Source organism: Tachyglossus aculeatus, chromosome Y4 (genome assembly GCF_015852505.1).
Source record: "Tachyglossus aculeatus isolate mTacAcu1 chromosome Y4, mTacAcu1.pri, whole genome shotgun sequence".
Taxonomy (NCBI): Eukaryota; Metazoa; Chordata; class Mammalia; order Monotremata; family Tachyglossidae; genus Tachyglossus; species Tachyglossus aculeatus.
Window position 1 is genome coordinate 7,973,433 of NC_052096.1, and position 16,448 is coordinate 7,989,880.

The 16,448-nt window shown below is 45.6% G+C and overlaps 4 protein-coding genes across 5 annotated transcripts; 3 read left to right on the top strand and 1 right to left on the bottom strand.

Annotated features, from left to right (window-relative positions):
• The first annotated feature begins 370 nt into the window (after window positions 1-370).
• LOC119946898 (histone H3) lies at window positions 371-844 on the top strand. Its single transcript, XM_038768377.1, has one exon. It carries the CDS (start codon window positions 434-436, stop codon window positions 842-844), a length of 411 nt encoding a protein of 136 aa, XP_038624305.1. The 5' UTR covers window positions 371-433.
• Window positions 665-1,909, bottom strand: LOC119946886 (histone H1.4-like). The gene has a single exon (XM_038768364.1). The coding sequence runs from the start codon at window positions 1,874-1,876 to the stop codon at window positions 1,202-1,204; it is 675 nt and encodes a 224-aa protein (XP_038624292.1). The 5' UTR covers window positions 1,877-1,909; the 3' UTR covers window positions 665-1,201.
• A 6,572-nt stretch (window positions 1,910-8,481) lies between these two features.
• On the top strand, window positions 8,482-8,906 carry LOC119946936 (histone H3). The gene has a single exon (XM_038768415.1). It carries the CDS (start codon window positions 8,488-8,490, stop codon window positions 8,896-8,898), a length of 411 nt encoding a protein of 136 aa, XP_038624343.1. The 5' UTR covers window positions 8,482-8,487; the 3' UTR covers window positions 8,899-8,906.
• Window positions 8,907-11,459: 2,553 nt separating this feature from the next.
• On the top strand, window positions 11,460-16,439 carry LOC119946907 (histone H2A type 1-like). Of its 2 annotated transcripts, XM_038768389.1 has the most exons (4): window positions 11,460-12,061; window positions 12,356-12,454; window positions 13,338-13,437; window positions 16,379-16,417. In XM_038768389.1, the coding sequence occupies exon 1, from the start codon at window positions 11,492-11,494 to the stop codon at window positions 11,882-11,884; it is 393 nt and encodes a 130-aa protein (XP_038624317.1). In that variant the 5' UTR covers window positions 11,460-11,491; the 3' UTR covers window positions 11,885-12,061; window positions 12,356-12,454; window positions 13,338-13,437; window positions 16,379-16,417. The 2 variants fall into 2 exon arrangements, with proteins under 2 accessions (XP_038624317.1, XP_038624316.1); XM_038768388.1 differs by lacking the exon at window positions 13,338-13,437 and having other exon boundaries at window positions 16,379-16,439.
• The last annotated feature ends 9 nt before the right edge of the window (window positions 16,440-16,448 follow it).

The following is a 16,448-nucleotide window of genomic DNA, read 5'->3' on the forward strand; positions in this document are numbered from 1 at the left end:
CTGATCACCTTGTAACATCCCCAGCGCTTAGAACAGTGCTTCGCACATAGTAAGCGCTTAATGAATGCCATTATCATTGTTGTAACCAATGAAAAAAACTCTGGGAGGGAAGGTTTATTCTGGAGTGGATGATCAAGTGAATTTTTGAAAATTTGTAATAAGGAGAAAGCGACCCAAAGAAACAAGTCGGCAGTCCCTTTGGTTAAGCGGGGAAATAGCTCTCCTAATGATGGGAAGGGAAATGGAGAAGCAGCGAAACGGCGGCGTGCCCGGGAAAGGCGGAGGTGGAGCCAGAGTTTTTCAAGGGAAGCCAATAAGTGGAGAGCGCGCAACTTTAGAAATTTTTTCGTCCAGTCAAAACGGACTTCATCCTATATAAACCGGTACAGCCTTTCTTTTTTCAGTTTCTATTGTAGGGTGGGTTAATAGCAGAATGGCTCGTACCAAGCAAACCGCTCGCAAGTCCACCGGCGGCAAGGCGCCCCGCAAGCAGCTGGCCACCAAGGCCGCCCGCAAGAGCGCCCCGGCCACCGGCGGCGTGAAGAAGCCTCACCGCTACCGGCCCGGCACCGTGGCGCTGCGGGAGATCCGCCGCTACCAGAAGTCCACCGAGCTGCTGATCCGCAAACTGCCCTTCCAGCGGCTGGTGCGGGAGATCGCCCAGGACTTCAAGACGGACCTGCGCTTCCAGAGCTCTGCTGTCATGGCCCTCCAAGAGGCGAGCGAGGCCTACCTTGTGGGGCTGTTCGAGGACACCAACCTGTGTGCCATCCACGCCAAGAGGGTCACCATCATGCCCAAAGACATCCAGCTGGCCCGCCGCATCCGTGGCGAGAGGGCTTGAATCTCCCTTTCTGCGTATAAAATTCTACCAAAGGCTCTATTCAGAGCCACCCACATTCTCATAAAACAGCTGTAATGTCAGTGGTCTCCTAATCAATGAGATCATTTGCCTCCGCCGTTTCTGCTTTTACTTTTTGAAAATATCCCCCTTGCGCCTGCAACGATCCTGCAGCGTCTACTTTTAGAAAGTATGTTTCAGTCTATCCCCATTTTATAAAGTGCCAGAGTACCTCTCCCACGATTCAGAACAGTATGCCGCTAATTCTAGAAGGTGGTACTTAGCCCTTTCTTTGAGACTTGTGGGTGGCTCTGAGAAGAGCCGTTGGGGGTTAAAGAGAAATATCACGCGGAAAACTCCTTATTTCTTCTTGGAAGCCGCCGCCTTCTTGGGTTTGGCGGCTGTCTTTGGTTTCGCAGCCTTGGGCTTAGCGGCTTTGGATTTCACCACCTTCGGCTTGGCCGGGCTCTTAGCTGCCTTCTTGGGCTTAGCGGCTTTGGGCTTTTTCGGGCTCTTGGTCGCCTTCTTGGCCGACACTGCCGCCGGCTTCTTGGCTTTCTTCGGTGTCTTTCTCACAGGCTTCTTGACACCCGCTGCCGCTGGCTTTTTGGTCTTCTTCGGAACGCTGGAAGTTCTTTTCGCTTTAGCCGAGGCCGCTGCCTTCTTAGCTTTCGGCTTGGCCTTGCCTTCGGAGCCGGCCGCCTTCTTGTTGATCTTGAAAGAGCCCGAGGCGCCGGTGCCTTTGGTCTGCACCAAGGTACCTTTGGCGACCAGGCTCTTGAGCCCCAGCTTGATGCGGCTGTTGTTCTTCTCCACGTCGTAGCCGGCGGCGGCCAGTGCTTTTTTCAGGGCGGCCAGGGACACCCCATTGCGCTCCTTAGACACCGACACCGCCTTGGTGATCAGCTCGGACACCGAGGGCCCCGCAGCCTTGCGCCGCGCTCCGCCCGCCGCCGGCTTCCTCGCCTTCTTCTTGGCCGGAGACTTCTCCACCGGTGCCGGGACTGCGGGTGCGGCAGGGGCCGTTTCGGACATGACCGCGATGCTCAAAAACAAAGCGACCACCAAAAGCCGGGAATCAACAATGCGAAAAACGAGCGTCACCGCCGGGTGTATATATAGGGCGGAGCTGCGCTCTGATTGGTGCGCTCTGCAACCCGCCTCGCCGGCTGCCAAAGATACTCCTCAGCTCCCGATTTGTGTTTGTTACAGCTCGAAAAAGGGAAATTATAATAAAATCCAATAAATAGTTTCCCTCGAATTCTATCTTATAATGAAGCGAGAATCCTCAGGATTTACTCGTTTTCTTTTTGACTCACAAAATGAAAGAATTGAGGCCGAAACTAGGCAAGAGCCCCCTCTGCAAGCCCCAATATTCAGCTGAGTGGAAAGACAGTTTTAGGTTTCCATGGAAATTGCTAATTAATCTTAATAGTTGCGGCTACCGGACCCCTTGAGGGTGATTCCGTAGGTCCTTGGCCTCTGTCCTGGCTAGAAAGCCAGCTCCTATCCCCCCAAATTTCACGACAAAGTCGAGTCTCTTTGGGGGAAGTAACACAGACCTTTCGTTCACTCCGACTGCGGAGCTGAACGCTTTGCTGTAACTTAAACTCTTTGAGTGTAGGGGAAAGGGGGTCACTGGAAGCTTGGCCCCCAAACCAGATCGCCGAACAGGGTCCAGGGTGCCTTCTAAGAGTCTTGTATTTGTCAATAGGGATCTTAGAGTCAAGTCTGGGGGTACGGTAGGTCTGTGATTCTACCCTTTAGAAAAACATGAGGGAGAGTGCTCTTGGATCAGAACTGTACCCCTTAAACACTTGATAGTCATCCCACCCCCAGTCTCATAGCACTTATGTGCACATCCTTATACTCTTCCATTTCCCTATCTTTAACTTTTTCTAAAATTTGCCTCTCCGTGTAGACTGCAAGATCCTTATTGTCACAGATCACGTGTATCAATTCTGTGGGATTGTACTTTCCCAAGTCCTTTGAATAGCACTCATTACAATTGATTTTTAAATGCCCCTGAGGTTAATTAATACCCTTTCCGGCCTGGATTTTTACCAATTCAATCTTTCCACCTTTCTGATGATAATAATAATAACCGCGGTATTTGTTAAGTGAAGAGAAGCAGTGTGGCCTAGTGGAATAGCATGGGGCTGGGAGTCACAACCTGGATTCTAATCCCTTTCTGCCACTTGCCTACTGTATGACCTTGGGCAAGTGACTTAATTTCTCTGTGCCCCAGTTCCCTCATCTGCACAATGGGAATTCAATATCTGTTCTTCCTACTTAGACTGTGACACCTGATTATCTTGTATCTACCCCAGCACTTAGTACAGTGATTGACAACTAGTAACAGCTTAACAAGTACCACAATTACAATTAAGGGTTTACTCTGTGCCAAGCACTGTACTAATTGCTGGGTTAAATACAGCAGAAGCATCAGATCAGACACAGCCCTGTCCCCACATGGGGCTGATGATCCTCTTATTATTAATGATAATAATAATAATGATAATTGTGGCATTTATTAAGCATTTGCTATATGCCAAGTTCTGTACTAAGGGCTGGGGAACATACGAGGCAGTCCTTGTGCCACAATAAGGCTCAAATTAATGCCCATTTTGCAGATGAGGAAACTGAAGCCTAGATAAGTTAAGTGACTTACCTAAGGTGAGTAAGCAGGCAGTGTCAATTAACCCTCCTTTTTAGTCACTATTTCTTTTCTCTTTCTCCCTTTAAATATGAGTCCACTACAAGTCTCCTGGTTTTCCTTGGAGGTGAGGAGGGGACGCTTGATTGACAACCATTCCTTTCCCACCTCACGGCCATACCCTGGTTAAAGGCCTTTTATTTTTTCAGCTGGAGTACTGTACCAGCTTTGTGATTGGACTCTTAGTCAATCAGTCACTCAGTCGTATTTATTGAGCACTTCATTCATTCATTCATTCATTCAATCATATTTATTGAGTGCTTACTATGTGCAGAGCGCTGAACTAAATGCTTGGGAAGTACAAATGGGCAATATATAGAGATGGTCCCTACCCAACAACGGGTTCACGGTCTAGAAGGGGGAGATGGACAACAAAACAGGTAGGTAGGTTTCAGTACCATCAAAATAAATTATAGCTATATATACATAATAAATAAACATAGTAAGTATGTAAAAATAAAGTAGAGTAATAAATATGTAGAAATATATACAAGTGTTGTGGGGAGGGGAAGGGAGTTGGGGAAGGGCAGGGAGGGAGGGCAAAGGGGATGGGAGAAGGAAGAGGGGAGGAAAAAGTTGGGCTGAGTCTGGGAAGGCCTCCTGGAGGAGTTGAGCTCTCAGTAGAGCTAGTAATAATAATAATGATGGCATTTGCTAAGCACTATGTGCCAAGCACTGTTCTAAGCACTAGGGTAGATACAAGGCAATCAGGTTGTCCCACGAGGGGCTCACAATCTTAATCCCCATTTTACAGATGAGGGAACTAAGGCACAGAGAAGTTAAGTGGCTTGCCCAAGGTCACACAGCAGACAAGTTGCAGGATCAGGATTAGAACCCACGACCTCTGACTCCCAAGCCCGGGCTCTTTCCACTAAGCCATGCTGCTTCTCTTAATAATGCTTTAAAGGCAAGGTGTGCCAAATAAAAATATCCAGGGAAGATGAGAATCAAAAGAAGCCCACTGCATGATTCCGGTTTTCTAAACCAGGTTTCCTGGCTCCTTTCCACATTGCTTTTAACTACCCTGAACTCTCGATCTATCTGAACAACGACCTAAAGAGACACCACAAATTACCCTGAAGAGGATTGGAGCTTCACGGTAGGCTAGAGGCCCAATCTGATTGCAACGCGGGCTTTTCAAATTTTACCACAGCCAATTTAGGAAAACATAGTACTCTCTTGCCTCCATTCGAACCTTAACAGCAGCAGAGAGAAGTAAATCCCAAACTGCTTGGATATGGGAGATGTGTAAAAATTGCTAACAAACAGGGTTTGGCTGAGGGAGTATAGATGACTAAACAAAAGAGCAGCTTTTCTACCACAGTCATCAGACTTCAATCCGTGCCATTGTTCTTATGAGCGATTATTAGTTGGTAATTCTCCACTGAGTTCCTCAATTTCAGTAGGTTTCACCATGCTGACTAACCCTGGTACCTTCTATGCCTAATTTCTTTATCATAGTAAGAAATAATAATAATGGTATTTGTTAAGCACCTACTATGTGCCAAGCACTCTTCTAAGGTCTGGGGTAGATACAAGGTAATCAGGTTGTCCCACGTGGGGTTCACAGTCTTCATCCCCCTTTTACACATTTTACACATGAGGAAACTGAGGCACAGAGAAGTTAAGTGACTTGCCCAAGGTCACATGGCAGACAAGTGGCCGAACTGGGATTAGAACCCATGTCCTCTGACTCCTAAGCCTGTACTCTTTCCATTATGCCACACTGCTTCGCTAAGAAAGGAGAGAGAAACAAAACTGAACCTTTTAATTCATAAAACACCTAAAACCTCATAGTGAGAAAATGAAGCAATATTTATAAGGGGACAAGGGATTTGGAGAAACAAATGAGAAGGAAATCCCCACTAACTTAAATGGTTAAAAAGAACCCCCCCGACAGTAAGTATGATGAAAAATGAAAGAAAAAGGCACCACCACACCTACAAATAAAATTTATAATTATAAATAAATGGAAATATATATATATATACATATATATATATGCTGTGGGGCAGGAGGGAGAGCAAAGGGAGTGAGTCGCGGTGATGCAGAAGGGAGGGGGAGCTGATGAAAAGTGGGGCTTAGTCTGGGAAAGCCTCTGGGAGGAGGTGCACCTTCAGTAGGGCTCTGAAGGGAGGAAGAGTGATTGTCTGGTGGATCTGAGTAGGGAGGGCATTCCAGGCCAGAGGTAGGCCGTGAGCCTTGGGTCAACAGCGGGACAGGCAAATTGGAGGCACAGTGAGGTTAGCACCAGAGGAGCAGAGTGTGTGGGCTGGGATGTAGAATCAATCAATCAATCAAACGTATTTATTGAGCGCTTACTGTGTGCAGAGCACTGTACTAAGCGCTTGGGAAGTACAAGTTAGCAACATATAGAGACAGTCCCTACCCAACAGTGGGCTCACAGTCTAAAAGTGGGAGACAGAGAACAAAACCAAGCATACTAACAAAATAAAATAAATAGAATAGATATGTACAAGCAAAATAAATAAATAAATAGAGTAATAAATATGTACAAACATATATACAGGTGCTGTGGGGAAGGGAAGGAGGTAAGATGGGGGGATGGAGAGGGGGATGAGGGGGAGAAGAAGGAAGGGGCTCAGTCTGGGAAGGCCTCCTGGAGGAGGTGAGTTCTCAGTAGGGCCTTGAAGGGAGGAAGAGAGCTAGAAGGAGAGAAGGGAGGTGAGGTATGAGGGGGCAAGGTGATAGAGAGCTTTAAATGAATGAATGATTGAATGGTATTTGTTAAGCATTTGTTATGTGCCAAGCACTGTTCTAAGCACTGACAGCTGTTCTAAGCCCATATTTTCCCACAAATATTTAGATACGTAACTATCATACCAAGGCACCCTTTTAGAATTCCATGACTCCTCCCCATCCAACCCCCAGAACAGTGCTTTGTACAGAGTAAGTGCTTAATGAATGCCATTATTAATTATTATTATTATTATTATTATTATTATTATTATTATTATTATTATTTCCTAGAGCTGTAGCCCAAAATGAACTCTGGCAAAGCATACATCAACCATGTAAAATTTCTTACTTGGCAAAGGGCAAATAAGTAGCACGGCCTAGTGGGAAGATCATGGACCTAGGAATCAGAGGACCTGGGTTCTAATACTGGCTCCGCCACATGCTTGCTGTATGATCCTGAGCAATCACTTAACTTCACTCTGCCTCAGTTAACTCATGTATAAAATGGGGACTAAGATGGTGAGACCCACGTGGGACAAAGACTGTGTCCAACATGATTAGCTTTTCTTTCATTGATTTATTCATTCAATCATATTTATTGAATGCTTGCTAAAATAATATTAAGTGCTTACTATGTGCAAAGCACTGTTCTAAGTGCTGGTAGTGTTCTAAGTACTATGTGCAGAGCACTGTACAGTAAAACAATAATAAAGAGCAACAGTCCCTGCCCACAACAAACTCAAGTCTAAGTTAGGATCTAGTACCACTTTGGGAGTCTAGTGAGTGACCTATTATTCTCCCCTTCCCCCAGCGCCCTCCCCTTATATATTATTATTATTATTAGTATGGTACTTGTCAAGCACTTACTAGGTGCCAAGCACTATTCAAGCTCTGGGGTAAACACAAGCCAGTCAGGGTTGAGAGAGTCCCCACACCATATGGGTCTCACAGTTACCCCAGCTCTTGGTACAGTGCCTAGCACTTACCAAATACCACTTACAAAATATAAATGAGCTCCAGAGGGAGCATCAGGAGCCACTCTGCACTACAAAGTTTACAGGATTTAAAGGATGAAATGCCATCTACCCCTGTTAGAGTAAAACTGCACAATTTTCGAACCAGATTCTTCTCATGGTAAAGCACCAGTGTGGTAAAGCAATCACATCTCTTCAGTTACCTAAATTAGAAAACAAAAACGTGTTCCTTTTGACTTTAGAGTCTCTTTAGATTTATTCTCTCTGTCACAGTTACAATCTCTTAAAATAGAGATTAAGACTGTGAGCCCCAAGTCAGGCAGGGACTGTGTCCAAATCGATTGTCTTGTATGTGCCCCAACCCTTAGTTCAGTGCCTGGAACGTAAAAAGGGTTTGACAAATACCAAATGCCCCCCCCCCCCCCCCCGCAAAAGTCCCTGTGAGGTTCTGTGGACATCATCATCATCATCATCATCAATCGTATTTATTGAGCACTTACTATGTGCAGAGCACTGTACTAAAGGCTTGGGAAGTACAAATTGGCAACATATACAGTCCCTACCCAACAGTGGGCTCACAGTCTAAAAGGGGGAGACAGAGAACAAAACCAAACATACCAACAAAATAAAATAAATAGAATAGATATGTACAAATAAAATAAATAAATAGAGTAAAAAATATGTACACAGATATATACATATATACGGGTGCTGTGGGGAAGGGAAGGACGTAAGATGGGGGGGATGGAGAGGGGGACGAGGAGGAGAGGAAGGAAGGGGCTCAGTCTGGGAAGGCCTCCTGGAGGAGGTGAGCTCTCAGCAGGGCCTTGAAGGGAGGAAGAGAGCTAGCTTGGCGGATGGGCAGAGGGAGGGCATTCCAGGCCCGGGGGATGACGTGGGCTGGGGGACATTATCAGTAACTGATCAGAATGTAGAATTTGTAATGCTCTGATTCCCCAAGCTAAATGGACAGACCCGGAAAATGAAATGCAGGAAATGCACGGAAGATATCTGGTGGTGAAAAGGGCAAAGGACACCTAGTCTCCTTCGATAAAATGGGGGGGAGCCACGAGGAAAAGGTGCAAACGACATAGATTACTAAATCAACGAGCTGTTCGATGACGGAGCGGATTGAAACAGGAGCCAATCAGAAGACGGTATGTTTACAGCCAATCAACGAGCTTCTTAGCCAATATAAAGGCTTGTGAAGCCCGTTGCCCTTCACTTAGCTTTGAAGGGAGTTGATTGTTGTAGTTATGGCTCGTACCAAGCAGACCGCTCGCAAGTCCACCGGCGGTAAGGCGCCCCGCAAGCAGCTGGCCACCAAGGCCGCCCGCAAGAGCGCCCCGGCCACCGGCGGCGTGAAGAAGCCTCACCGCTACCGGCCCGGCACCGTGGCGCTGCGGGAGATCCGCCGCTACCAGAAGTCCACCGAGCTGCTGATCCGCAAACTGCCCTTCCAGCGGCTGGTGCGGGAGATCGCCCAGGACTTCAAGACGGACCTGCGCTTCCAGAGCTCGGCCGTCATGGCCCTGCAAGAGGCGAGCGAGGCCTACCTGGTGGGGCTGTTCGAGGACACCAACCTGTGTGCCATCCACGCCAAGAGGGTCACCATCATGCCCAAAGACATCCAGCTGGCCCGCCGCATCCGAGGCGAGAGGGCTTAAATCCCACATCAAATACCCAAAGGCTCTTTTCAGAGCCACCCACATCTTCCGCTGAGGTGCTGGATCACGAAATACGTGCTTATTTGCAACCAAATAGGGTGGGCAGATTAAAAACCTTCCTGATACCGAGGAGGACAAATGGGGTGGGTGAGTTGAGTCGGCGAAGCGTCCAATTTTATTTAGCGTTAAGCAGGGAGCATGGCTCAGTGGAAAGAGCACGGGCTTTGGAGTCAGAGGTCAGGGGTTCAAATCCCGGCTCCGCCAATTGTCAGTTGTGTGACTTTGGGCGAGCCACTTCTCTGCCTCAGTTCCCTCATCTGTAAAATGGGGATTAATACTGTGAGCCCCCTGTGGCACAACCTGATCAATTTGTAATCTACCCAGCGCTTAGAACAGTGCTTTGCACAGAGTAAAAGTGCTTTATAAATGCCTTTTCAGCACTTAGACCAGTGCTTTGCACAGAATAAGCCCTTAATAAATGCCATTATTATTATTAGGGATGTCCAGCTGGCCCACATGCTGCTGTGGTAAGAGGGCTTAACTTTTTCCTTTTAAGCATGCTTTTGATTATTCCCTCCAAAGACTTTTGCGATGATGGTATTTGTTAAGCACTATGTGCCAAAAACTGTTCTAAGCGTTGGTATAGAGCCACCCCCAGTTTCACTGGAGAGCTAAAATCCTTTTTTATTGGTTAGCATTACCATTGCTTTGGGGTAAATAAGCTAATTAAGGTGGACATAGTGCATGTCCTAGACTGTACATTACTCCTAAACTAAGTGTTATGAGCAGGGAATGTGAATATTCAATTATGTTGAATTGTACTCCCAATTGCTCAGTACATTGCTCTGTACATAGAAAACTCGTGGTAAATGATTGAATACATGGGGCTCAGCTTAATCCTACTTTCACTGATAAGGTCACTGAGGCATGGTTAAGTTAAATGAGTTGCCCAAAATGACACAAGACAAATGTTTAAACTAGGATTACATCCCAGGCCATCTGATTTCATGGATTTCCAGGTCCATGTTCTTTCCTCTAGGTCCTGCTACTTTTCTAGGCTTTTCTTAGCCTGCTTTTACTATTTGCCATTTGATACTGACACATAGTTTACTTGTGATTAAAGGTTTAGTGAGAGTTGTCAGTCAATTGTATTTGTTGAGTGCTTACTGTATGCAGAGCACTGTATTAAGTACTCAGGAGAATATGTCACATTCCCTGTCAATGTAAGCTTAGAGTCTAGAGAGTGAGACATCAATATAAATACATTTATTAGTGAGAATAAATGTTATTTATTGCATATAAACTTTAGTGGAAAGAGAGAAGTAACAACCATCTAGGTAGGTACACAGAAAAAAAGGAAGGTCTCTACATGAATTGGTGTTTAATAGGATAAGAAACACTTGGGAAGTAGTGTGGCCTAGTAGAAAGAAGACAGGCTTGTGGATCAGAGGATCTGGGTTCTAATTCTGACTTGGTCATGTGTCTGTGGTATGACCTAGGGCAAGTCACTTCACTATGCTTCAGGTGTCTCATCTGTAAAATGGAAATAAAATACCTGTTTTTCCTCCTATTTAGATTTTGAGTGCCATGTGGGACAGTGTCCAACCTGATTAACTGATCAACTTGCATCCACTTAGAGCAGTGCTTGACACATAATAGGGGCTTAACAAGTACCATAACAAATTATTACACAGGTGTATATATACACCTGTATATGTGTATATATGTTGGTACATATTTATTACTCTATTTTATTTGTACATATTTATTCTATTTAATTTTGTTAATGTTTTGTTTTCTGTTTCCCCCTTCTAGACTGTGAGCCTGCGTTGGATAGGGACCGTCTCTCTATGTTGCCAACTTGTACTTCCCAAGCGCTTAGTACAGTGTTCTGCACACAGTAAGCACTCAATAAATACGATTGAATGAAAGTGTAGCACTGATGACAACGCGGGGGTAGCAGTCAATGCAAAGAATCTCTACTTGTGTTGCTGAATTGTACTTTTCAAGCGCCTAGTACAGTGCTTTGCCCACGGTAAGCGCTCAATACATCATCATCATCATCAATCGTATTAATTGAGCGCTTACTATGTGCAGAGCACTGTACTAAGCGCTTGGGAAGTACAAATTGGCAACATATAGAGACAGTCCCTACCCAACAGTGGGCTCACAGTCTAAAAGGGGGAGACAGAGAACAAAACCAAACATACTAACAAAATAAAGTAAATAGAATAGATATGTACAAGTACAATAAATAAATAAATAAATAAATAGAGTAATAAATATGTACAAATATATATGTATACATATATATAAATACGATTGAAGGGACGAATGAATGAATACCTGGTCAGCGTAGTTATGGGGCCTGTATGCAAATTAAGTTGCTCTGTATCTTCTCCCTATTGGAGAAGACGGAAATGCAAATATGCGGATTGTAAATCTCACATTCTATTGGTTGCCGCGTGGCCAGGGAGAATCGACCAATCAAACACCTTGCCTTCGTGACCGCGCTCGTCCTATAAAAAGGTGTTGCTTTAGCGTCGTGTGCATTTTTGCAGCTTGTAGGTGGTTCTTAGCTTAGCTTTTCGCCATGTCCGGTCGCGGAAAGCAGGGAGGAAAGGCCCGCGCTAAGGCCAAGTCTCGCTCGTCCCGAGCCGGTCTGCAGTTCCCGGTGGGGCGCGTGCACCGCCTGCTCCGCAAGGGCAACTACGCCGAGCGGATCGGGGCCGGCGCCCCCGTCTACCTGGCCGCCGTGCTCGAGTACCTGACGGCCGAGATCCTGGAGCTGGCGGGCAACGCGGCCCGCGACAACAAGAAGACCCGCATCATCCCCCGCCATCTGCAGCTGGCCATCCGCAACGACGAGGAGCTCAACAAGCTGCTGGGCAAGGTGACCATCGCCCAGGGCGGCGTCCTGCCCAACATCCAGGCCGTGCTGCTGCCCAAGAAGACCGAGAGCCACCACAAGGCCAAGGGCAAGTAAATTCGAAGAAAAAAAAAAAAAACCCTACTCACTAACACCAAAGGCTCTTTTCAGGGCCACCCACAATCCTCAAAGGAAAAGCTGTTGCATTATTTCGGGTCTCTTTTTAATGACCCTAATGCTTTAGTAAGGGGAAATGCTTGGAGAACATTCCGCACACGGTGATACGCCACAATGGTGAGTTAATCAACCGTATTTATTTCATCAATCATCAATCGTATTTATTGAGCGCTTACTACGTGCAGAGCACTGTACTAAGCGCTTGGGAAGTACACGTTGGCAACATATAGAGACGGTCCCTACCCAACAATGGGCTCACAATCTAGAAAACAGTCAAAGACTGTTCTCGGAGTTATTTACGCTCTCAGGGGGAAAGAAAAGCTGTTCTTGGTTTATTATATCCGGATCGGTAACTACAGAGTCCAACCAAGCAGACGTCAATTCATATTTTTGTTGTTTGTTTTTTTTAAGGGAGAACAGGCAATGCTCCCTAATGCCTGAACCAACTAATTAGGCTTCTGTGTCCGAGAAAGGGTCAAAGAAGGTGGTGACAAGCACAGAAGAAAAATGGTAAGCTGACCAAGCGGAGCCGTTAAAAGGGCTACGTTTCCTTTTCTTACTAAGTGTCGAGTCGTTTCTGATTCATATAGTGACGCCATGGATATACTTTGTCCAGAGCTTCCTGTCTTCTGCCAGAATCTGCAACCTTTCTAACGGTTCTTCTGTTAACGTTGTTACAGTTTCTATCCATCAGCGTGGCTCGTTGGAAAGGGCCCGGGCTTTGGAGGCAGAGGTTATGGGTTCAAGTCCCGGCTCCGCCAATTGTCAGCTGTGTGACGTTGGGCAGGTAATTTAACTTCTCTGGGCCTCAGTTACCTAACCTGTAAAATGGGAATTGAGACTGAGCCCCCCGTGGGACGACCTTATCACCTTGTAACCTCAGCGCTTAGCACAGTGCTTTGCACATAGTAAGGCTTAATAAATGTCATTATTGTAATTATTATTATCTAGCTGCTAGTCTGCCTCTTCCATGTTTTCCCTGGGCTATTCCTAGCATTAGTGCCTTCTCCAGAGAATCAGTCCTGATTATGTGTCCAGAATATGCTGATCTAAGTAGTCATATGGCCTTCCAAAGACCACTTTGGCTTAATTTGCTCCAAAATCCATTTATTTGGTTTTTGGGCAGTCCATGGTATTTGCAAAAGCCTTCTCTAACACCATATTTCAAAGGAATTCATGCTGTTTCTATCCTGTTATTTCACTGTCCAGCTTTTGGATCCATACATTGTCACTGGAAACACCAGAGTTGACCATTTGTATTTTTGTGGCAATTGTTACATCAGCACAATTCATGACTTTTTCCAGGCTCTTCAAAGCAAGTCTTCCTAATTAATATTAATCTCTGGTGTATTTCTTGGCTACTAGTTCCTTTATTATTGATTATCAATTCCAGAAGAGAAAAATTGTCAGCTACCACCCAGGACTTCAAGACGGACCTGCGCTTCCAGAGGTCAGCCGTCATGGCCCTGCAGGAGGCAAGTGAGGCCTAACTGGTGAGGCTGTTTGAAGACATTCATTCATTCAATCGTATTTATTGAGCACTTACTTTGTGCACAGCACTGTACTAAGCTCTTGGGAAGTACAGGTCAGCAACCTGTGTGCCATTCATGCCAAGAGGGTCACCATTATGCCCAAGGACATCCAGCCGGCCCACTGCATCCGAGGCCCGAGGGCTTAAAAGTTCATACCACTATAGCCGAGAGGAATCCAGAAAGAACACAAAGTCTCTTTTCAGGGTCACCCATACTCTCGTTGAGGTACCTGTGTATCATATTTGGGGCTCTTGTGAGCCTGTTGTTGGGTAGGGACCGTCTCTGTATGTTGCTGACTTGTACTTCCCAAGCGCTTAGTACAGTGCTCTGCACACAGTAAGTGCTCAATAAATAATGATTGAATGAATGAATGGATGACAGGTGAATCTTAACTGCTTGGCAAATAGTAAGTGCTTAACAAATGCCGTAATTATCATTGTTATTATTAAAAATGGTAATTTGTTTTAAGGGTTTGTTAATAATTCTATTTGTTAAGCAATTACTAGCTGTCAGGCATTATAGTAAGTGCTGGGATGGATACAAGCCAATGAGGTTGCACACAGTCCCTGTCCCACATGGCGCTTACCATCTCAATCCCCATTTTACAGATGAGGTAATTTAAGGCATGGAGAAGTTTTGTGACTTATCCAAGGTTACACAACAAATGGTGGAGCTGAGATTAGAACCCAGGTCCTTCTGATTCCCAGGCCTGTGCTTATTATTATTAATAATAATAATGATGGCATTGTTAAGCACTTACTATGTGCCGAGCACTGCTCTCAGCACTGGGGGAGATACAAGGTAATTGGATTGTCCCATGTGGGGCTCATACTCTTGATCCCCATTTTACAGATGAGGTAACTGAGGCCCAGAGAAGTGAGGTGACTTGACCAAAGTCACATAGCTGACATTGTCATTTTTGCTTTGGGCAAGTCACTTCACTTCTCTGGGCCTCAGTTACCTCATCTACAAAATGGGGATTAAGACTGTAAGCCCCCCATGGGACAACATGATCACCTTGTAACCTCCCCAGTGCTTAGAACAGTGCTTTGCACATAGTAAGTGCTTAATATATGCCATCATTATTCCCCCTTCTAGACTGTGAGCCCACTGTTGGGTAGGGGCCGTCTCTATAGGTTGCCAACTTGTACTTTCCAAGCGCTTAGTACAGTGCTCTGCACACAGTAAACGCTCAATAAATACGATTGAATGAATGAATGACAAGTGACAGAGCTGGGATTAGAACCCACAGCCTCTGACTCCCAAGCCCAAATTCTTTCCACTGAGCCATGCTGCTTCTTATTCCAATAGGCCACGAGGGTTTACTATGTGCTAAGCACTGATGTAGATAATAATGGTATTTGTAAATTCTTACTATTGTTCCAAGCACTAGGGTAGATACAAGCTAATCATGTTGGACACAGTCCCTTGTACCACAGGTGGCTCCCTGTCTTAATCTCCATTTTACAGTTAAGGCCCAGAGCAGGGAAGTGACTTGCCCAAGGTCACACGACAGAAAAGCGGTGGAGCAGGATTAGAACCCAGGTCCTTCTGATTCCCGTGCTCTACCATCATGCTGCTGCTTGGTTGTAGATTCATTGAGTGCTTACTACTAAGCACTTAGCACCGTAATATCCCTGCTTCATATTAAGCAACATTGGATAGTAGCCAGCTTCAGCACATCCAATAGCCAAATATGGGCTCACTTTTGCCAGGGCAGTTAAATTTCTTCACCTCTAAAATGAGGATGTTGCCCTACTTAACCTAAAACCTATGTTCGTTCATTCATTCATTCATATTTATTAAGCACTTACTGTGTGCAGAGCACTGTGCTAAGTGCTTGGAAAGTACTATGTGGCTTTTGGAATCCATTCTAGTTGTAATGAATTTAAATTGCAAAAGAGAGCTCCTTAAAGCTTCAGAGCCTCATAATTCTCCTGCATCTATCAGTGACTGAGTGAATGCTCTTTTTGGATTATCAGATTTAATAATAATAATAATGTTGACATTTAAGCGCTTACTAGGTGCAAAGCACTGTTCTAAGCACTGGGGGGGATACAAAGTGATCAGGTTGTCCCACGTGGGGCTCACAGTCTTAATTCCCATTTTACAGATGAGGTAACTGAGGCTCAGAGAAGTTAAGTGACTTGCCCAAGGTCACACAGCAGACATGGTGGAGCTGGGATTCGAACCCATGACCTCTGACTCCAAAGCCCGTGCTCTTTCCACTGAGCCATGCTGCTTCTCTCCTTGATTTGTCCCAACAAAGGGCAACCCTTGCTTTTGGCTCTTTTTCTGAGATCGGAGTAGGTATGGCCAATTTGATATTGTACCCAGCACTTGGTAAGTACTTTAAGAAATACCACAATTGATCATTTGAGTGCTGTGTGGGACAACCAAGGGTGAAGGTTCTGGTCCAATGTCTCAATGGTCAATAACTGAGTCCTTGATACCATCAGCAGTTGAGTTTTGGAGCCACAAAAATGGGCTCTCCATGGGAAAAGAGAGTTATTGGAAGCAGGTTTTACTGGAAAATGTTTATTGTCGTTTTTATAAAATATACTAGTTTCCCCCGCACAGGGCCAATAAGACCAAGTCCTTTGCCAGTTAGCTATTCTTCCCTCGTGATAGAGGCTGTGCCCTTCCTGCCCCAGGCAGGAGCTGGGCAGAGTTTGGCACCGGGAAGGGAATCGGCCACAAAGATGGCCAGAAGGGGATGGCGTTGCCCTCAGAGACAACATATTTCATTACATCGGTGACAAGGGAAAACTTAAGGGATGGAAGATGGGCATTCGTAGGACCAAAATGTGGGGAAATGTTTTTGCTTGTATGGCACAAGTAGTTCTTTTTGGGGTGAGGAGGGAGAAAGCGAGTCAATTCATCACCCCTTCTTGCCCCCCAGCATATCTTCAAGGCAACAAGAGGTAGAGGCTTCCAGCACCATTGTCGTTCTGAAGATGGACTACACGATT